Here is a 22,468-nt window from a genome sequence, read left to right as displayed (position 1 = left end):
TACGGGGAAAGGGAAGATGGGGAGTTATTGTTTAATGGTTAGGGTTTCTGTTTTGGTATGAGGTAAAAGTTCTGTAAATGGAGAGGAAATGGTTGTACAGCATTAGGAATGTACTTAATACCACTGAATTATATACTAAAAATGCTTTGAAGGAAAAAAAAAAGCATCGGTTATCTTGAAAGAGTAATTTAGTTTGCTTAAGTTCCTGATATTACTGGGGTACATGAGTGGCTCAGTCAGTCGAGCATCTGATTCTGGATTTCAGCTGAGGTCATGATCCCAAGGTCCTGGGATTGAGTCCTGCTTTGGGCTCTGCACTGAGCATGGAGATTGCTAAAGATTCTCCCCCGACCCCACTCCCTTCCCTGCTTGCATGCTCTCTCTTAAAAAAAAAAAAAAAGTGTTAAAACAAATTCCTGACATTACTGAATCTGGCATTTGGGAAATTTTTTCCATAACTGTGGTTTCATAAAGTCTCTTAGTAATTTAGTGGTGACTTAATAGTATTCAAAAAATATTGGGTTGGGGTGCCTGGGTGGCTCAGTCGGTTGAGCGTTCGGCTTCGGCTCGGGTCATGATCTCACAGTTCGTGGGTTCGAGCCCCACATCGGGCTCTGTGCTGGCAGCTAGCTCGGAGCCTGGAGCCTGCTTCAGATTCTGTATCTCCCTCTCTCTCTGACCCTCCCCTGCTTGTGCTGTCTCTGTCTCTCAAAAAAATATATATATATTGGGTTGATTAAAAATGGAAGTAAAAAAATGCAAGTAGATGTATTATATATTACATTCACTTTAGTACATTAAGAAAAAAAATTTTTAATGTTTATTTATTTTTGAGAAAGAGAGTACGAGCAGGGGAGGGGCAGAGGACCGAGGGAGACACAGAATCTGAAGCAGGCTCCAGGCTCTGGCCTGTTGGCACAGAGCCTGAATGGGGCTCGAACTCATGGACTGTGAGATGATGACCTGAGCAAAGTCAGATGCTTAACCAACTAAGCCACCCAGGCGTCCCTCACTTTAGTACATATTAAAATCAACTCTGTTTCCCAGAAATATAAGGGATATTTGTGGTAACTGTTAATTTTAATTTGGCACATATACTAGCTTACACTAGAGTAAAAAATATGCCACAGATCTAGGAACAGCGTTTCCATACGGTGCTTAAGAATACATGCAGGGGGCGCCTGGGTGGCTCAGTCGGTTAAGTCTTCGGCTTTGGCTCAGGTCAGATCTCACGTTCGTGGGTTCGATCCCTGCGTCAGGCTCTGTGCTGACAGCTAGCTCAGAGCCTGGAGCCTGCTTCCAGTTCTGTGTCTCCTTCTCTCTCTCTGCCCCTCCCCCTCTCATGCTCTGTCTCTCTCTGTATCAAAAAATAAAAAATAAAACATTAAAATAAAAAAATTAAAAAAAAGAACACATGCAGGATTAGAGTATCTAGATTTCTCATGACTTATTAAAAACCAATTTAGGTATAAAATAGACTTCTATATCTGCAGTATCTAAATGAAGCCAATGAAATAAATTATTTCTATTAACTTTAAGATTTTTCCCCCCATGAAGATTACACAAAACATTGGATATTTTTTCCCTACTAGAATCAATACCAGTATGACTGGCTCTGGTGTGAGAACATTTTCTGACAGAACCAGGAAAAGAATCATGGGGGGTAGGAGGGGAAACTCAATGTTTACAAATGGAGTCTGAAAAAATAAGTGCTATTTCTTCAAAGGGCCATATTTGTTTATCAGTGTGCTTGGTTTTCTGAGGCTTTACATTAGACAGCAACAGAAACGTTCTTTTCCAGAACTTCACAAGAGGCCACAGACCTGCTGCTTCCTCAGGCACTAGCCCAATCAGCAGGATCCCTTGTGAATGTTGTAACTAGGTGGCACAGTTTCCAGCGCAATGCTAAGAGTGGGTATATAAAGGAGAGGCTTATAAATAATAAAGAAGTTACAGCAAGGGCTGCAAATTAAAAAGGGAGTTAGAGATGGCTTTTTTAAACTAAGGCATTGGAGAAAATAAGCCCAAACTACTTTGAAGTATGGTAATAACAGTGTACCAGACATTACATGATTAAAAATCTGAATTATGCCATGTGTAGAGAAAGGGTTATTCTGAAAGAAGTAATAAAGAGACTGGAATGTTCTGCAAACACTAGAAAGCTAAATTCCTGAAGAAAGTTTCAACCAAGACATCAATAACTGGTGACATGTTTTCTGACAGACCTAGCACCTGTTTTTTGAGACTGTACCTCAAAATGTAACTAAAAACAAGTGAATTGGAAGAGGAATTTTGTCATATAGTTAAATGAAATGTAGACACACCAATAGAGTGAGTTCACTAAGGGGAAAAAGTTCTCCATTATAAAGGACAAAAAAGGTTATCTAATATAAAACCCTTAACTCTGTCCAAATATGATGGTTAACTACTATCAAGAGATAAAGGAATAGTTCTTTCCTTGAAAATTTGTCAATATGGACAACGACTGGCAGAAATATACAGTAGCTCCAAAGGATTCTGGAAAAAGAAAAACCTACTAAAGGTTCATTACATGATGGAAGTAATTTCTATCAAGAAGTTGACAATTTCAGTTCACTGCCATTTTAGAACTTTATTAATGACCCATCCTGATTATGTAGAAATCCTCATTTTATGGTTTTCCTCCTTTAGCCAACTTTCTTCCTTAATTAATAAATCAACTAAAAATAATAATTTCAAAAAGCTAGAATTTTAACAGCACCTGGGTGGCTCAGTCAGTTAAGCATCTAACTCTTGGTTTCAGCTCAGGTCATGATCTCATAGTTCAGGAGTGTAAGCCCCGAGTTTGGCTCTGGGCTGAAAGCACAGGGACTGCTTAGGATTCTCTCTCATCCTCTCTTTGTCTCTCCCCTTCCCTCTCAAAAAAGAAAAAAAAAAACTAGTATTTTTGAGTATACCAGGCAATGATGTAATAACTTAAATATACTGACTCATTTAATCCACAAAACAACTCTTTCAAATTGGTACTATTATCCCCACTTTTTTCTTTTTCTTTTTTCTTTTTTTTTTTTTTTTACAATTTTTAATGTATATTTATTTTTGAGAGACCGAGCACATGCGTAAGGAGGGATGGGGCAGATGGAGGCAGAGAATCTGTAGCAGGCTCTGCACTATTAGTGCAAAGCCAGACATAGGGCTTGAACTCAAGAACTAAGAGATCATGACCTGAGTCGAAGTCAGACACTCAACCAACTGAGCCACCAAGGTGCCCCTATTATCTGCATTTAAAATGCACAGAGAGGAGCGCCTAGGTGGCTCAGTTGGTTGAGCATGACTTGGCTAAGGTCATGATCTCACAGTTAGTGAGTTTGAGCCCTGTGTCAGGTTCCGGGCTGACAGCTCAGAGCCTGGAGTCTGCTTCAGATCCTGTGTCTCCCTCTCTCTCTGCCCCTCCCCTGCTCATTTTCTCACCCTCTCTCTCTCAAAAATATATAAACATTAAAAAAAAAAATTAAAATGCCAAAGGTCACATAAGTAGCAAGTAGATGAACTGAGATTTAAAGCGAAATTGTCTGCCTGACTTTGGAACTAGTACGTTTTATGTTGACTGCGTCAGTTACAAAGTCTTCAATTGTATTACTGTATTGTAAGAGAGGATGCTTATTTATCATCAAGTCACACAGCTAGTTAATGGTAGTTAAGTCTCAAACGTAGGTCCTATGTCTCCCAATTAAAGTCAATCACGTACTCCACAGAAATTTGATAAATTGAACTTTCAACAGTACTTATTTAGATGGGTATGATATTTTGTATAGAGTAGACATGATATTTAAACATGGCCTTTTGGTCAATTTCTATCAATAAGTATCATGTTTCATTTCTGGGTCTTGGACAAGTTGGCAAATACATTCTGCGAGTTAACAGGACTCTGATACTTAAATAGCTAAATGCCAATCTGGAAATTCTCTTTTTCTAGAACCAGAGCTATTAAGCTAAGGGTCTGAGACTCTAATTTTGCAAGAGAAGATGAGACTCAACTATCAGGGTCCACAAACAAGAACATCATGTATTTTGCCCAGAGGACTCTTAAAGAGTCTGTTGCCTGTGAAGTCTGGAGGAGATGAAGTATGAAACTACTGCTTTAAGTCAATCAAGATTCATGATCCTAATAGGAGGGGAGGTGTTATCAAAATCCTTATGTGGGAATTGGAAGAAAACAGAATAAGTTCATGACAATATTAATGCAGACATTTACTTGTGAAGTTTCCCGAAATACCTGACAAGTCTGCACATTGTACTCTGATTCACTGGAAACTTTAGTGGACTAGAAACCTGATGCTGTTGTTTTTCATCAGTTGCATCACTATAATCCAAATCTTCTTATTGAGTTCAATTTGTTTCATGGTGATGGTGACACTACTTTAAAGGGTTCTTAGCATTGTTTCAGTAAACAAAAAAATAAATGCTCCACAGCTGGGTGATATATTAAAAACCACAAAACATTACTGTTTAGAATACTCATGCCAGTCAATTTTATTCAATAACTCAAAAATATGTTTGGCTGTCTATGGATTCAGTAGAGATGTATTTTATTTAAGTTTCTCCATTTCCAGTGGCAATACTGGTGATTTTTTTTAATTTTTATGTTTTTTATTTATTTTTGAGAGACAGAGACAGCACAAGAAGAGGAGAGTGAGAGAGAGAGAGAGAGAGAGGGAGATACAGAATCTGAAGCAGGCTCCAGGCTCTAAGCTAACTGTCAGCACTGAGCCCGACACGCGGCTCGAACCTACGAACTATGAGATCATGCCCTGAGCCAAAGCCGGACGCTCAGCCGACTGAGCCACCCAAGTGCCCCAACACTGGTGATTAAAGGGACTGGAGACAGTGATACAAGAGAGATCTGACGATTATACAGGTCAAATTTGAGTTCTTCTCCTCACAGATTAGAATTTGGGTGGTGTTAAAAAGTATTTTTGACAATAAATCTTTAAAAACTTGCCTCAGAAAAGAAAGACTTTGCATTAGTCCAGAGGGCACAGAAGTTACATAGTAGCATATTCTCCTTAAGTGGAAAACAGAGGAGAAATGCTCATCGGCTCAATTTATGAACATTGTCTACAGACAATATTGTCCAGATAAGACAAAATGCAAGTATACAGGCTAAGGGAAGAAAGCATTCTAGGTTCAGGTATTAAGGGCACAGAGCAAGTCACAAAAGAAAGGGCTATCCTGTGGTGGGAAGGGAAATGTCTACTCCTACCTTCCCTTCTACCAATAAATATGTTCAATTAGACCCAGGCACACATCCCCCTTGGGGATGGCTCTCAACTCATTCTGTCACAGGCAGCTCTTAAAAAGAGGGAACTACAGGGGGCAACATGGGTGGCTCTGTTGTTTAAGTGTCTGACTCTTGGTTTTGGCTCAGGTCACAAACTCAACGGTTTGTGAGATCAAGCCCCATGTTGAGCTCTGTGGAACCTGCTTGGCTTCTCTCTCCCTCTCCTCTGCTCAGACTCTATCTAAATAAACAAATAAACTTTTCTAAAAAAGAGAGAAGGAACTATTATTGCCTTTTCTTGTGTTTTTTGTAATCATCTTTAGAGACTATTTCTAAGCTTTCTGGGGAAAGAAAGAAAGAAACCCAGAATCATATGCCTTTATTTTATAAAGATTTCCTTACAAAGCTTTCTTTTACATACAGCAGATTTGGCCTCTTTTTGAAATACTAGATAAAGGCAGTAGAATTCTATTTAGACTTTTTTTTAATTTTTAGAATTTCTGATTACAGGCAAAGCTCTTTTATTAATGAATAAGATTAAGAAGCTAAGAATGTAAAAACAGAGACTGCAAATTATGCCTAAAAGGTGAAACATGCAACGTAAAAATCCTAGAATAGGATTTAGATTTAGAATAGAATTGCTATGTATAGAAAATGATGATTTTTTTGCTAAGCTCTCTACTCCCTTTATGAATAAGAGAAGGAGAAAGACTATACTTTCAGGGATCATTACTATAGTTCGTTACGAATAAGAGAAGGAGAAATATTACCAAATATGACCTTGAATCCATGTGGCCATTCACAGATCCTCTGAACTGGGATAAAATTCAAAAGAGGGCCTGTGATCTTGGCATACAGTAGTACACAGCCTGATATTTTGGGGTGTGATAAAGAGTAAGCTAATATCACTCTTCAAACACTGGTCTAGAAATGTAGTTTGTAGCGTCATATATGTTTATAGAAACATTCATTTAGCTTTTAGAATCTGTCATTGGTAGGTTTTTCCATTAGTTTCATCATGTTCACTCAAACCAGATCTACTACTTGTAGTATACAAAGAAAAATGGGGAAGAATATAAAAAAGTATTAGCTAATCTGTAGTAAAAACTAGTAAAAGCTAGATCATAGAAACCACAGAGCTTAAGAAGACAATGTCCTCAGTTCATTTTCAGTATTCAAGAGTCTCTCATGATTTGCCTCCCTCCCTCTCCCTAACTCTTTTTCCTCCTTCCCCTCCCCATGGTCCTCTGTTAGGTTTGTCCTGTTAGACCTGAGGGCTGAAGGGGGAGGTGACAGGGGAAGGGGGCTGATGGTCATGGAGGAGGACACTTGTGGGGAAGAGCACTGGGTGTTATATGGAAACCAACTTGACAATAAACTATATGAAAAAAAAAAAAAGAAGACAATGTCAATCATAGGTTCTTCTTCTTCCCTTCAAAACTTTATTATTCTCTGATCTCAGCAAATGCTATCTTCTTCTGATTTTCTAAATATTTTATTAATTTACCTTTTCTATTTTTGTAGCTTCTCCACTAATCCTCTGAATTAGCCTTGTTCAGCCAGGATGCCAACATGAACCAGAGAACTCAGAAACTGATTTATGTGGTAACTTGCCTCAATTTCCCCAAGGATAATACATAATTAGTACCATTTTAGTGGGGTGCCCGACAGCACATGAGCTTACATTTCTGAAGGAACTCCACACTAACTCAGAAGAGGAAGCTCCTTTTTTTTCTTTTTACTTTAGTATTCTTATGTTACAGTAAAGTGAGTTCATATTCATCTAAGGACTCTTTATTCATGAACAATTAAACTAATGTGTATTCATTAACCCACTTGTCACTTCTGAGCTGGATCCTGAACTCCTCTGGTGAGGCAGTAAGGTAGAGTCAAGAACCAATCCACAAATAGTTAAACATGCAAAATTAAAAATTAGGAATTTGTCTTTTAAATGTTTTGAAAAATTGCAATAATTTTTAAAATACAATAAATTACTATTATATGTGGATATAATCTATCGCTCAATAATTTGTTGCTATTTTACTTGCTGAGTCTGATTTAGCCATGAAAGTAGTCAAGATGATTTTCCTTTCATTCATTTCTTCATTCAAGCACCTAGTACAGAAGTCTAGCAAACTTTTTCTGTAAAGAACCAAATGATAGATTATTGTGAGTTTTGTAGCCCATATAGTCTCTGTTACAACCAGGCAATGCTGTCATGGCCTGAAAGCAGCCACAGACAGACAAACTGGCATGAATGGGTGTGGATGAGTTCAAATAAAAATTGGTGGGGGCAGTAGTTTTCTGACACCTGACCCAGAGTTCAGTGCTATATATAGATTGGCAATATAAGAAATATTTTTAGCTAATGATAATGATGGTGAGGGTTAAGAAATAGATCTTTAAGGGTAGGGATATTTCCATAACTATGCCTTTTTACTATTTAGCAGTGCTAGAATTTGACTTTGGTTTCTGATAGGTATATAGAGTTTTATACCCATTTAAAGCATATCTTTGCATATGTGATAAATTTGAAAATGAGAAAAAAAGGAGACTACTATTTCTTGTTTTGATCATTTAATTAAACAAAACAAAACAGTTAATTATGGCTGTATTGACTCTGAACAAAGCAGAATGCTGATGTCAGATAAATAGTCAAATGACTATTTAACTACACAGCCTATCCATTACTGATTTATCCCTGAGTTCATACTTACTAAGTACTTTATTAAACAAAACACAAGACACACAAAGTGATTCCTAAGTAGGACTGTGCATTAAGAATCACCTAAAAGCTTCTTTTGGGGGGCCCTACTCCAAAACCTACTAAATCAAAATCTTACTTGTTGGGGCTTAGGATGAAAATTTACAAAAACGGTCTTAGTTAATTCTGGTTATCCCTGATTAAGAATCACTGCTGGAGTCTATAATTTTAAGAAAAAAGTTAAGCTCTAAACATGTTCTAATCTATCGTCAGCAATTTGGTATTAGTGTTTAAGTGTATTAGCTCTAGAATCAGAGCTGGCCTCTAATCCCATTTCTGCCCTTCTTAGCTGTATAACTGGCAATTTCTATATTCCTGAATTTATCTGTAAAAGGGGTATAATAACAATATTTAACTCATAGCATTGATGGGGAGAATCCAGGATATGAAAATATTTGGCATAATGCTTGGCACACATCAGGCACACAATAAATATAAACGATTACTACTCATCACACATTTTTAAAATAAGAATATCAAATATACTCCATTTTAAAGGCCTAATTCAAGGTATAGAGTCTTTTAAAAAACTGTTAGAAAGGTGACTAGGCGATTCCAACTTGTCTTGTACTGACCAGCAGAACAGGTGTCCTTTTCCACAGTCCACAGCGGGAGCTCGGAGCAAGGGAAAGCTGAGTGTATCAGACCCAGACGTATTTGACCCTTGTTTTGTAAGTCTGACTGCTCTTTCACAGCCTGGAGTAGGACACCATTTAATGGCAGGATTATTTTCAACAAAGGCCTGTTGAAACAGCAAAAACAAAGCATGACAGAAAATATTTTAATGCTAAATTCTGAGTATATCCCATGTCAATTCAATTTAGAGGAAAAAAAAGCATGAAATAAAAAAGAGTAATCAGTCTAAAGAGATATTTAAAATACCAGAAAGTATGAAATTCAAGTAAGAAGTAAAAAAAAGGTAATTACCTTAGTAACAACATGACTTTTTAAATTTATATTTTCTTTAATCTTAAAAACCAGGTAGGGGCACCTGGGAGGCTAAGTTGGTTAAGATTCCAACTTCAGTCCAGGTCATGATCTCACGGTTTGTGAATTGGGGCCCAACATCAGGATTCATCTTGGGATTCTTCCTCCCTCTTTCTCTCTCTGTCCCTCTCCCACTTGCTCTCTCTCAAAATAAATTAAAATAATATATAAAAAAACACAAAAACCAGGTAGATAATGATGAAGTAAAAATATAATGATTTACAAAGAAAATGTGTAACTTAAACAGGTTTTCTCATGTAATGTACTGCTTTTCTGATGAAAAATAATTATAAAATAGAATCTTATAGGTGATTATTAGTTATATTAGAACTGCAAATTTCTAAATAGTACCCTAATAATACATAAAAATCAATATTATGATGCTTTCTATGTTATGAAACAGCAGGATGTCTTTTTTAAAAGTCCATATGCTATAGAGTTTATAGACTATAAAAAATCTGCATAAACCAGTCAAAGTATTTTTAAATCACACAAGAAAGTAACTTGCTTCTGCACAACTCTTAAACAAAAATAAACACTACAGGGGAAAAAAAAGAAACATAATTCATTATATGAAGCTACTCTTTCAAAAAACCCATTTTAAGCTGATAATCTTTATTTCTAAATATTTACATGCAGAAGTATAAAATATGTCTTTTGGAAAACTTCAAATAGGTACTATCTACCTTGAACAGTATTCTCATTAATCAGTTATAAAAGTGCAACTGACAAATCAGTAAGTAGCTCTGACCAAAAAGTTTTTTATTTTTTGTAAATTATTACTTCAGTTTTTAATTTTTTTTTAATTAAAAAAATTATTTTAGAGAGCGAGAGAGTGAGTCATCAGGTAGAGGGGCAACGGTGGGAAGAGAGAGAGAATCTTAAGTAGGTTGCACGTTCAGCACGGGCTTTATGGGGGGCTCAATCCCACAACCCTGGAATCACGACCAGCCAAAATCAAGAGCTAGACGCTCTGAGCCACCCAGGTACATACCCTAGTTTTACTTCTATCATGACTACAAAATAATGCTTTAGCTTAAAACTTTAATTAATGCCACCACTCCTTCAGCCAGTTTTACTGGGAAACAAAAGTCAGAGTCCATTATTTTATGTGTTTTCAAAAATAAAATAAAAAATTAAATAAAATCTGTTATACAGTTTTAATAAAATTAAAATGATGGAAATCAGATAATTGGCAGCATACCTTAATATCAAACTGTAGGTATCGTTTGTCCATCTCCTTAGAAACTACACTTTCTATGATATCCACAGGCACAAGTTGGAAGCAATCATATGCAGGGCAGAAAATGTTGTGAGCTTCACCTTCTTGAATTTTCAGATTCAAAAATCTATTAAAATTATCAATTGATAGAAAAAAGAAAAAACAGAACTTATTTTCACATTTTAAGAATTTTTTTCTTTATGCTGAATTTTCTTTTAGAGTATAATTAAAATAACACCAATGAACAAAGTGTGGAATATCAATTATAATACACTGAATTCACATAATTCACAAACATTATTAAACATTACTTGCTCAACCATTCATTGATTTATTCATACACATATATATGAATATATACTCATATTTATGTTTTATATATATTTTGTACATGTTCTTCTTTTGCTTTATTCTCTCTAAAAATCTGAAACAATATATATAACATTACAATTTCAGAAATGAGTGAAATGAAAGGTCAGATTTAGTTCTCAATATTCTGTACTTTTAAAGAAAAGGGAGCAATTGTATAGAATTAAAATCCTGGATAACCCAAGAGATTTGGGGGTGGCATTCCAAGATAGCATACCTTTTTGAAGGAAAGACTTTCTGCTTATGTTTCATTTAGACGAATATGAAGTTGCATGTCCTACTCTAGGCACACAAGTTGACCTAGTAGGCAAAAGGCATCCCGGAGAGTGGCAGGAATGTAGCTCATGGTGAATTAAATGCTTAAGAGGAGGACTGTGAGTTAGGGAATTCCAGGCCTGCCATTAACAAGTCATATGATCTTTAGCAATTTATTTGCCTGTCTGCCCCTCAGTTTCACTCTCTGTAAAATGGAGGTAATAATATACACTGCTTGGGGTTGTTACACAGATTATATAACATGTGAATATCTCCATGGTGCCTGGCATAGAATAAAAATTCATAAATTTTAGCAAGGGTTTAATTTTTATTATTATTAATATTCCCTATCAAAAACCAAGAAGAAACAAGTTTTTGAAGTGTGATTTAACACTTAAACCTAGAGAAAATAAATGGAAAACCAGGCAATTAAGTCACCACTCTCTCGTGATCACTATCAACTGTTTGACTATTCTGCCTGCAGTATTTTTCCTTTGGGTTCTCTCAGTCTTTTAACTCCACTGTACTTAAAAAAAAAAGTAAAACTTAATGAGACCTCATCAGATTTCCTCCCTCTGCTCCATTTCCTTCTTCCACAATTTCATCCTGGCACTTCAAGGAAAACAGAGCCTTCTCTTTTGTTTTTTAAATTCATTTTGAGAGAGCAAGAAAGTGTGTGCAGAGGAGGGGGAGAAAGGAAGAAGAGAGAATCCCAAGCAGTCTCTCCACTGTCAGCACAGATCCAATAGAGGCTCGAACCCATGAACCTTGAGATCATGACCCAAGCTGAAATCAAGAATTGGATGCTTAACTTACTGAGCTCCCAGTGCCCTCTCCTAATACCCTCTCTAATGTACCCCAAACCTAGTCATTATCTTTAGTTATCTCTGCCTCTCCCTTCAGTGAGAGAGTGCTTCCTTTATCACCCCCAAGTTAATCCTTAAATACTCTGGCCAGCTCTGGAGCTTGCACAATCCAGAAACCTATCTCCTCTCTGCCTCTGTCTTTCTGTCTGTCTCTCTAATGGCTCTTTTACTTTGGCACAATAAATACATAAAACTTTTTTCCCACCCTGAAACACTTCTCAACTAAATGATCCTTTTTAGCTCTATTTTCCTTTTATATCAAAGTTTCTTGACAAAATAGTTTGATGTTTAATCATTCCTTCCTCCAGTCCATCCCATTCACTTCTCAACCTGCAACACTGAGGCTTTAATCACTTCTTCACTGAATGGCCAGCTCTCAACGACGCCGTTAAGACTCCCCCTCAGCCCAAGGATTCAAGACTTCTCGGTTTTTATCTGCATTGACTTCTCTGGAGCATCAGACACTGCTAAACAGTTCCTTCTTTCAGATTCTCTCTTTTCTCTGGCTTCTAGGATTCATTTTTTTCCATTGGCATTATCTTCTGAGCTTTTGTTGCTCCTTATCCATCTTTCTCACTAGTGACTTTTACTCTCCTGGTCACTGATGTTTTACTGTTCTCCAGGGTTTTCACACCAAAACTCTTTTCTTCCCATTCCATTCGTTTTTCCTGGGTGATTTAAATACTAACTTGGGTCGCCTGGGTGGCTCAGTCGGTTAAGTGTCCGATTTTAGCTCAAGTCATGATCTCATGGTTTGTGCATTCGAGCCCCACGTTGAACTCTGTGCTGACAGCTCAGGGTCTGGAGCCTGCTTCAGATCCTGTATCTCCCACTCTCTCTGCCCCTCCCCTACATGTGCTCTTTCTCTCTCAAAAATAAATATTAAAAAAATTTTTTTAAATACTCCTAACTTAAACTACCACCTATATGCTGAGGACTCTGAAATTTAAAGCCCAGATATCCCTCCTTAGCTCTAGATTTGTGTAGACACAATATTTTTGTTTAAATGCCTCATATGCATTTAAAATTCAACATGTTTAAAATCTTCCCTTATATTTCTCAATGTAATTTAAAAACTACACATACTCCACAAAACTCTGACATATCTCAACAAAAGACTACTCTGTACCTTAGTTACCAGTTAAAAATTACCTGTATTACTCTGTGTCAGGAAAAACAATTTGGCAGAAATAAAGATGGATGAAGTGTTTAGGGGAAATGCTATAGAGCAGTAGTTTCCAAAGTGTGATCTGTGGACCTTAGACTTTTCAGGGGGCTTATGAGGTCCAAACTACTTTCATAATGGTATTAAACCTTTGTTTTATAGTTAAAACTACTAATGCCTTAGCATGAATCATGGCAGTGGTACTAACACTATACTGGTAGACTTTATATTCTACACTGCTTCACATTTGCAGTTAAAAAAAAAAGCCAGTTTCATTTAATATTAGTCTTGATGGAGTAATACAAATTATGAATTACTGGTTATTAATAAATTTTATTATTTATTATACTAAATTTTAGCCCGCAAGTACACGTCTTCTGCGTATGCTGTGCAAAGATATGGGAAGTAAGTATTATGAACTTCTGCTGCATATCAAAGCATGCTGGCTGTCTCGAGGAAAAGTACTCAGGAAAATGTTCAGTTTAGAAGTGGACCTACCTGCTTTTATCATGGAATGCTATTTTTATTTGAACACTATTTATCTGGAAAATGAATTTAGTGAACCTGTGATGTCAAGGAAAAAAGTTGAGAGTATTTGTTGCCAGTGATAAAATTCAAGACTTCACGTAAAAATTAAAAGTTTGAGGGGTGCCTGGATGGCTCTGTCGGTTAAGCATCTGACTTCGGCTCAGGTCATGATCTCATGGTTCGTGAGTTTGAGCCCCATGTCAGGCTCTGGGCTGACAGCTCAGAGCCTGAAGCCTGCTTCAGATTCTGTGTTTCCCTCTCTCTCTGTCCCTCCCCTGCTCACGCTCTGTCTTTCTTTTAAATAAATGTTAAAAAAATTTTTTTTAATTAAAATTTTGAAAAATTCTTAACTGGTGTGAACTTGACAGCTTCCCAATATTTAGAGACTTTTTTCTTTTTAAAACTTATTTATTTAAATTCAAGTTAGTTATCATACAATGTAGTATTCGTTTCAGTAGAACCCAGTGATTCATCACGTATAAATGATATCTAGTGTTCATCCCAACAAGTGCCCTCCTTAATGCCCATCACTTTTAGCCCATCCCCCACCTCTCCTCCAGCAACCCTCATTTTGTCTATGTATTTAAGAGTCCTTATGGTTTTCCTCCCTCTCTGTTTTTATTTTCCTTCCTTTACCCAATGTTATTTGTTGTGTTTTTTAATTCCACATATGAGACTTTTCTGAGGAGTTTGGTGATGATAGTAACTAATGTAATTTTTTAAACTATATTTATGTATAGTGAAATATGTTACCCTTGGAAGATCTGCATAACCTAGTGAACCAACGTTTTCCAAAATGATGTTGTGCATGACAGACCAACAGATTTTAATGTAGAGGTACAAAAAAAAAATCTATTGGTAAGGTTTCAGATTTTATACTGCAACTAACCATTAAGAAACTACCACTGTGATGTATATTAAAGTATCTAAACTTATTAATATACTTCTATTTTTCCATTTACACACTTTGTGAGGCCAACTTATCTTTATGTATGTCAACCAAAACAATTTATCATTATAGACTGAATGTATATTATTACAGACTGAATGTATGGGAATACAGCTGTCTTTTATTAGGCTAGACATTAAAGAGATTTGCAAAACAATGATCTTCTAATTTTTTTATTGAAAATAGTTAACTGTTCACATTAAATGTCATTTATGTTAACATATAATGGGTTTATTATTATTCTCTTTAGTTATGAATAAGTTCCCTGGAAAGCTGAATATAATTTAGCTTAAGAGTCTCCTGTCAACGTGCACTGTTTACAGTTCCTATATGACGACGTTTGAATTTTATGTACTCTAAATACATCAGAGCAGGTTTAACTATCTCTGGGGGGTTAAATGACAGAACCTAGAAGATCTCAATTGAAGACAAGATCATTTCCCTCTGAGCCATGCTATTAATCTTCATCAAGATACAATTTCCCACTAAATTTATATGCAAAGCATGGAGTTGATGAACATTAATAAAAGAGAGAAATCTGGGGCAAACTTTACCTACATTTATTTCTTGTTGGTCACCTATCCTTAGGAAGAGGACAGTAACTACCATTTGTCAAGTGGTAACTATGTGCCAGGCCCTGTTCATTCCCAGTATTTTACGTGTATTAAGCCACTTGATAGTACACTGCCAACAATCTATGAAGTACTATTATCACCATTTTATAGATAAGGAAACTGAGGCATAAGGAAGTTACCACTTACCCAAATTAACAACTAATAAGTAGCAGAAAGGATATTCTAGGCTGGGTAGAATAGTAATTTCCCTTTCATTTAGCCCTTGGAGTAGATGCTTATAAGCACTGGCTGGATTGATGACAATATGAGATATTTATTAAAATAAATCGAGAGATATTTCAACCATCTAAGGATCTTTAAAAATTCTTTCATGCTTATTAAACAAAGAGGTTTCTTTTCCATATTCCTATAAAAGGGCTGCATTTAATTTAAAAAATGGTTTTATCAACGTAAAAATCACCCAACCTAGAACCTGTTTTACTGCTGCTTGATTTGACAAGAACTACGGACAGGATGATGGAAGGAGAATCCTAGGTAGGTTGATAAAGTGCCAAAAAAATAATAATTAGATTTTCAAATTTAAATCTTACCATAAACTTCCCATGGCTAGTCTGATGAGCATGGGAGATGGTTCCTGTGACAGAAGTGTGGCAAAGGAGGTAAAGGAAGTTCAAAAAAATTCAAGTAAATCCCTTGGGGAGGCTGAGTTTTCACAGAGAAACCAAGGTCCAAAGTAGCGAACTTGATAGAACCCAGAAAATACTCCCTAATACAACAGAGTTAACAATTCAGCTAAACAAAGTTATTGTACCTGTGGAAGATTTTCTGCATCCAAAACTAGGTCAAAGTTAGCTTTGTAAATGCTGACCCTTACCAGTTAGGTTGCCTGCATTAGCTGTACTAATTTGATCTTATCTAATTAAAGTCAGTCTATGTTTGAAAAAGAATGACCACATATTGTCATTTATTCTGACTTTTTAAGAAGCAGTAATATTTTCCCCTCCAAATGAAATCTTGCACTATACCCTGACTTAAAAAACAAAATGTACTTAAAATGAAACCAGAAAGACAGAAATAGGAGTGGTTGTCTACAAACTGGAGGGAGGAGGGGGTGGGGAGGATGAGGGAGACAGAGAGAGAGAGGATTAGAGGGATGTCAAGGAGAAAGGAGGAAAGTTTTGGGAGTGATGGATATTTTTATTATTTTGATTGTGGTAATGGTTTCATGGATGTGTACATATGTCAAAGCTTATCAAATTATTTATTTTAAATATTTGGTTTATTATATGTCAACTATACTCCAATCAAATTGTTTAAAAAAGCAACAGCACACTTGCTCAGGTTCTTGCTCTCTCACCCAGCTGGGTGTTCCCCAGTTCCCTATACTTGGTGCCTGGTACTTCATAAACAAGGATAGTTCGAAAACTTTTGATTTTTAAGATTTCCTTAAATACTAATGACATGCTTTGCTTAGGTCATTAATCAGTAGATTTATGTGCTCCAGAGATTAACATGTTATTGTGCTGCTCATTAATTACATTGATTTCTTCTTTCGTTTTGTTTATAAACCTCTCTTGGTTAAGTGCAACATTAGAGCAAAGTTAATGGATGGTAAGAAAGTTTAACTTTTGGCAAGATAATGGGAAGGAGAACAGAAATAAACATGAGAAACAAAATTAATTTCCCATCTTTAATATATACCCAACCATGTCTAGAAGAGACACTAAACTTTGAATAGGTTAAAAGGGGATTTAAAAAAATTTTTTAAGTTTATTTTTGAGAGAGAGAGAGAGAGAGAGAAGCAGAGAGAGAGAAGCAGAGAGAGGGAGCCCTCCAGGCTCTGAGCTGTCAGCACAGAGCCCAACGCACGGCTCCAAACCACGAACTGTGAGATCATGGCCTGAGCCAAAGTTGGGATGCTTAACCAACTAAGTGACACAGGTGCTCCTAGAAGATCCATGTTGTTACAGATTTTCAAGGCTATTCACTTGTCACAAAATATTTAGAGAAAGCATAAAACAAATGTTTACAAATTCTTAAAATATAAAAAAAGTTATTCTTGATATTTAAGTATAGGCTTGAAATTTACATTAGATGTAATATAAATTTAAATACTAAAGAAACTTATTTATGCATACCTGCTTTGTTACCAAAAGTACCTTATATTAAGCAAAATAACACTTATTACTAAATTAAATAATTTTACCATATTAATAAATGGGAAGATGTAAAAATAAGAAAAACAAAATTCTTCCTTAGTAGTAAAGTGTATTTCAGTGTAACTCTGAAATCAATACAAGTAATCCATATCATTAAATATCAAAAGCAAGCAATTCTATTACCAAATCAGAATGCTGTCATGCAGTAAGAAATATTAATAAGCTGCACATATACTCACGACTCCCAACATCCTCTACAAAAGTCATGTCCACAGGGCATATCCACTGGGTCTTCAAATACAGAAATACTGCACATACAAATGTCACACTGGAGATGAAGAAAAGCAATGACTTAAATGAAGCCATACTTTGGAGAGAGCACAATATATTCATTTGTTTGTTAGTTTAGTGCAAAAATGTTACTGTAGTAATTATGAAGTTAAGTGTTTCATAGTTATAAGGGAAGTTAAAGTTAGTATGCCTATTTTTGATTGAATAGCAAATACCATGCCTACTTCATTTGAAACTATTAAGGGATTTAAATTCAAGTCAAATGCTTGAATTCCAAATTTCCCAAATGCAACTATCCATTTGGGAGAAAAAGTACACGAAGCAAACCGTTAGAAATTGTCCACTGCAGAAAAGCCACTTCAATATCATGTCCTTCAGCCTATACTCATCCCAGAAAATCTACAAAAATAGAGGAACTTTGTGTTTTCAACATAAAAACTCAGGATATTCAGAGTAGCAATTTAAGGATTTCTACCCAGGGAACTCTGCTACAAAACTATATATCTTCTAAACAATGACTTATTAGGAGCAAATATTCCAATGTTACAGATGCAAACTATAGAAGTAGGATTCTGTTTTCCAAGAAAGCCGAGATAAAACCCAGATTACTTTCATTTTTATCACATATTTGAGTATAACAGCATAACAATGCATGCCATTTAAAAATGCAGACAATGGCAGTATTGTTTCTCAATAAAAAACAAACTTCTATTATGGAAATGTATCTAGATGATACACTCAAGAAGCTTTACTGAAACACATAATTATTAATATTTTATTATAAGTGTTTTCGTATTTTTTACTTAAAGTGCCTATCATAAACTCAACCTTTAATATTTCAGCATGGTGTGTTTAAAACTTTAAGCACCTGGAGATTTTAAGTGAAAATACAGTAGGTGACTTTTTCAAACTCTTTTGTTTTATGTTTTGAAATGAGAAAAGAAAATCTTTTGTTTTTCAATCTGTAATTCAGAGATTACCAAAATACCCTGTGTTAATAAATATTTACCAAAGGGTGAAATAACTGAACTCTTTAATTATAAGAATATAGCTAAAAGGTTCTATGAAACAACATTAAATAATTTAAAAGTTGAAAGACTAAACCCCAAATTAGGGGAAAATCACTGAATACCGAACCATACCAAACTGGTGTCCAAATCTCCAGGAGATAAACTTATTTCATCTGGAGAGGTGACAGAAGAGCGTGTAGTCCTTGGAGTTCTGGGAGAAGGGAGTGTGTCCCAGGCATTATATCCACTTGGTGGTGGAGTTGGCATTTGAACACCTGATCGTTGGCAGCAGTTCTCTGGGTTGGACATCCAAGCTTCAAGTAATTTCTCCCTGTCCCAGTCTTTAAGAAAAATGGAATAGAAAGCTCTCAAAAAAACAGAAAATATGGTGATGTTTTAAGAGTTTCATAATAACAAAAAAGAGGATAAATTAAAGTGATATAGGCTATCTCTGACATATCAAAGTAGTAATAGCAAATTAATATTCAGGAATGTTATACACAGTAATATTTTTAAACAGAATTTAAACTCTTATAATCTACTGTGGCTTACAAATATGTCAATATCTAGCAGTATCATCAAAACACCCAGTCATTTCTAATAATCAAAAGAAATGTCCACACATCATTTTTGGAAGTTACTGAATTTGTTTTTGGCATAGGTTTGATTTAACCATTTTACTCTTTTCAAGAAAAATATGTAAATTTTGCACCTGGTTTCACTGGTGTCAAGTCATAAAATAATTGGACAGCTTACTATAAACATGTCAAAATGCCAATAGGTCCAAAAATCATTTACTACACAGCTTGAAAGTGGAAGAAACTTCTGAAGGGATTATAGTTATAAAGTTTTAGTTAATTAGGTATCAATTCTGTATTCAGTGAGTTCACACATGACTTAACTAAAGATGATCTTCTACTATGAACACTTTTAAAATAGCCAAGTGAAGTGTGCTATAAAGTCCAGAGTCATAAAACCTAACCCATCAAAAATAATAAGTACATCCAATTACTTTGTTTGCTGTTTTATACACATCATTTAATTTACTCCCCCCAACAAACCTTTCAACCATTATTTAGGTGAAGAAGCCAAGACTCAGGAAAGTTATATAACTTGCTCTGTCTCACAAAGATAAGTGAAGGATTTGAAACCAATTTCTGTTATTCCAAAACCTGTTTTCTTCCACTGTAGCACAGTCAAGTATGGACTCAAGAGTAGTACTAGAGTCAATTATTCAATGTAGGCCCATTATATACAATTTTACAGCTCTAATACAAATAGCTATAGGAATTTTCTATGCAAGACTTTTTCTGACCTTATTAAATTAGTGTATTTGGTGGTTTAACAGCATAATTATTGTAACTTAGAGGTGCAATACAGATAGACTGGGTATGTTTCCAGCTGTGTAAACCATTTGTGCAAAGGCACAGAAGTATAATGAAGAGACACGACCAGTAAAGTTACAGCATACCATACTGTGGTTTGAGAAGATGGAAAACAAGATTGGAAAAGGAGTCAGATTATAAAGAAGAAGAAAAATCTAACAACTGAAAAAAACTATGAGTGCATTCTAGGAAATCTTGCTACATGGACATTAGTATTTTGATAGGTCATTACTTACTTACTTAAAAATTAAAATGACTTTTGTTAGAACAGTATGATTATTTTTCCAAAGTATCCATTATGTCACTTTTTAATAATGGAAAAAAACTACTATAATTTCTATAAACACATATTAAGTACGCTAGATTTTGGTTTTATCTACTACAAATATTTTGACACAAATTTTGCTTGGATTCTATTATACCATTCACTTAGCAAATATTTACTGAATGTCTTTTCTGTACATTGTCAGGCAGTAGGGATACAATGGGAGTAAAAATCAGGCATGATTCCTGCCTTCATGAAACTTAGTCTAGTAAGGAGAAAGACATTAAGTAAAAAATCAACACATTAACAAAAGAATCACCACTGTTAAGAGTGTGTCAAGGAGGAGAGGTAGAGAATCCCAGTCAGAGAAGGTAACTCTGGAGAAACAGTTTGGAATGGACAAATGAAGGATGGGTGGGAGTTAACTAGTAAAGGGAGGAGGGGAAGGCATCTTAGACAGGCTGTGCACGGCATGTTCAAAGACCCTGTGGTAGGAGGGAAGATGGCACCCTTGTGAAATTAAAAAGTTCAATGTAGGGGCACCTGGGTGGCTCAGTCGGTTAAACGTCTAACTCCTGATTTTGGCTCAGGTCATGATCTCACAGTTCATGAGTTTGAGCCCTGCATCAGGCTCTGCGCTGACAGTGCAGGGCCTGCTTGGGATTCTCTCTCTCTCCCTCTCTCTTGACCCCTCCCTGCCCCAGTTGTCAGTCTCTCTCAAAATAAATAAATAAACTTTAAAAAAAAGTCTCTTAAAAGAAAAAAAATGTGTATGTAGCTGTAGCACGGAGATCAGAGGCCGAATAAATAGGCAGGGGCTAGATTATGCAAGACTTTTTAAATAACAGATCTATCATCAGCTTAGGAGTGATAGGAAGTCACTGAAAAGTTGAACCTGGGGTTAGGAAGGTCAGGTTGTCACAGTAAGATTCGAAAAGATCACTGTGATGACAACAAAGAAACTGGGTAGGGCAGAAGTAGAGGGAACACAGTCCAAACAAGATGGTAATGGGTAGCATAAGTGAGAGAAGATGGAAGCTAGGGACAGGTGGTTGCAGTGGAGATAAAGAGAAAGAAGTTTAAGACATGGAAGGTGAAAGTGACAATTTGGTGATGATAGCTCATAGGGTCTGAAGGACAAGATATGCTAAAGTTGGTATCCCCGGTACCCAGCTGGTTGGTTGATACCATCTATGTAAAGAGGGACTACCAGAGAATGATTTTACTTTTAGACATACTGAGTTTTAAGGAGCTTTTGAGATATCCCAGAGATGCTTTAAAATAGGCAATTATGTATAAGCATGTGGAGCTAAGAAAAGACGTCTAGTCTAGAGGGAAAAATCTATACTTATATAAACCTTGGGAGAGGAGATCATTTCCTAGGAAGAGAGCAGACTGAGAAGACATAGGCCACTTACATTTAATTGCCTATAGAACATGATGAGTCTGCAAAGGAGCTCCAAAAAATACTTCAACGTATATGAACTCTAAGCATAAAATTAGCTGCAGTATATTTTGTAAATTTTACTGATTTTCTTATTAGGTAGCATTCAATTATGTATTACTTGTATTAATGAGGAAATGCTTAGACAATGACCTCTGTATTCCTAACAGAGTCCTCCTAAAATTCAATTACTGCTGAACATTTCAGTCTTCGGCTTAATCTTTGGCTTAGTCTCATTACTTTGAGACTAAATTTGACAACAGATAATATAGTGCTCAAATCTCTTTTCCTGTGTAAAGCCAAGTGAATGTTACCAAGGATATAATCTATAAATCTTCCAAATATTTCTGTTTTATATCTTTGAAACTGAGCCTATCCAGGTTTTGAGAGTAATTAGTATAAATTGTGGCTCTGTGCACTATTTTATTCTCTAACACCATTTATATCTATAAATATTTGATTATCAAATGTCACTGTCACCAATAACACCCAAACAATTAGAAGAGATATCCATTTGAAAACCTGCTACCTCTATTTTATGCCTTAATAGGAAAGTAAAATATAGAATTTTTAAGTAAGTTACCAAGAAAGTTACCACAGAACAGATAAATGCCAAATAGGAAAATTCATTAGATATCACCTTATTAGAACTGACCCCAATTATGTAAAAGAAGTAACAGGAAAATATCAATGGAGTAAAAGTGGAGTTGATTATTTAATAATACTTGATGATATAAGGTAAACAGATACAGGTGACAATGTTAGCCTTAGATTCTCTATATATTGTGACTCAGGCCTATGATACATGATATTAGCTAGGTGACTGTAGATACCTGTGGCAGAAGTGACTATAAATACACAAAAAATACTGCAGTGCAGAACTGCTGTTTACAGTGAAGTGTGGCCAAGTGATCGAATTCTGGCCAATGGAATATGTGCAGGAGTAATGTATATATAAATAACATTTCAGGTAT

General features: G+C 35.7%; 1 protein-coding gene across 9 annotated transcripts in view; it reads right to left on the bottom strand.

Moving 5' to 3' along the window:
* Positions 1–22,468, bottom strand: part of ANKIB1 (ankyrin repeat and IBR domain containing 1) — a 130,127-nt gene that overhangs the window by 30,592 nt on the left and 77,067 nt on the right. For all 9 annotated transcript variants that reach the window (XM_029928886.1, XM_029928878.1, XM_029928874.1 and 6 more), the window contains exons 6-9: positions 18,533–18,741; positions 17,339–17,427; positions 10,216–10,360; positions 8,600–8,766 (exon numbers count right to left, since the gene is read on the bottom strand). In XM_029928886.1, coding sequence (XP_029784746.1) covers positions 8,600–8,766; positions 10,216–10,360; positions 17,339–17,427; positions 18,533–18,741 — 610 coding nt within the window. The remainder of the gene's footprint in view (positions 1–8,599; positions 8,767–10,215; positions 10,361–17,338; positions 17,428–18,532; positions 18,742–22,468) is intronic.

Source organism: Suricata suricatta, chromosome 2 (genome assembly GCF_006229205.1).
Source record: "Suricata suricatta isolate VVHF042 chromosome 2, meerkat_22Aug2017_6uvM2_HiC, whole genome shotgun sequence".
Lineage (NCBI taxonomy): Eukaryota > Metazoa > Chordata > Mammalia > Carnivora > Herpestidae > Suricata > Suricata suricatta.
Note: the sequence above shows the minus strand (reverse complement) of the source record. Positions and strands in the feature narration are given on the sequence as shown.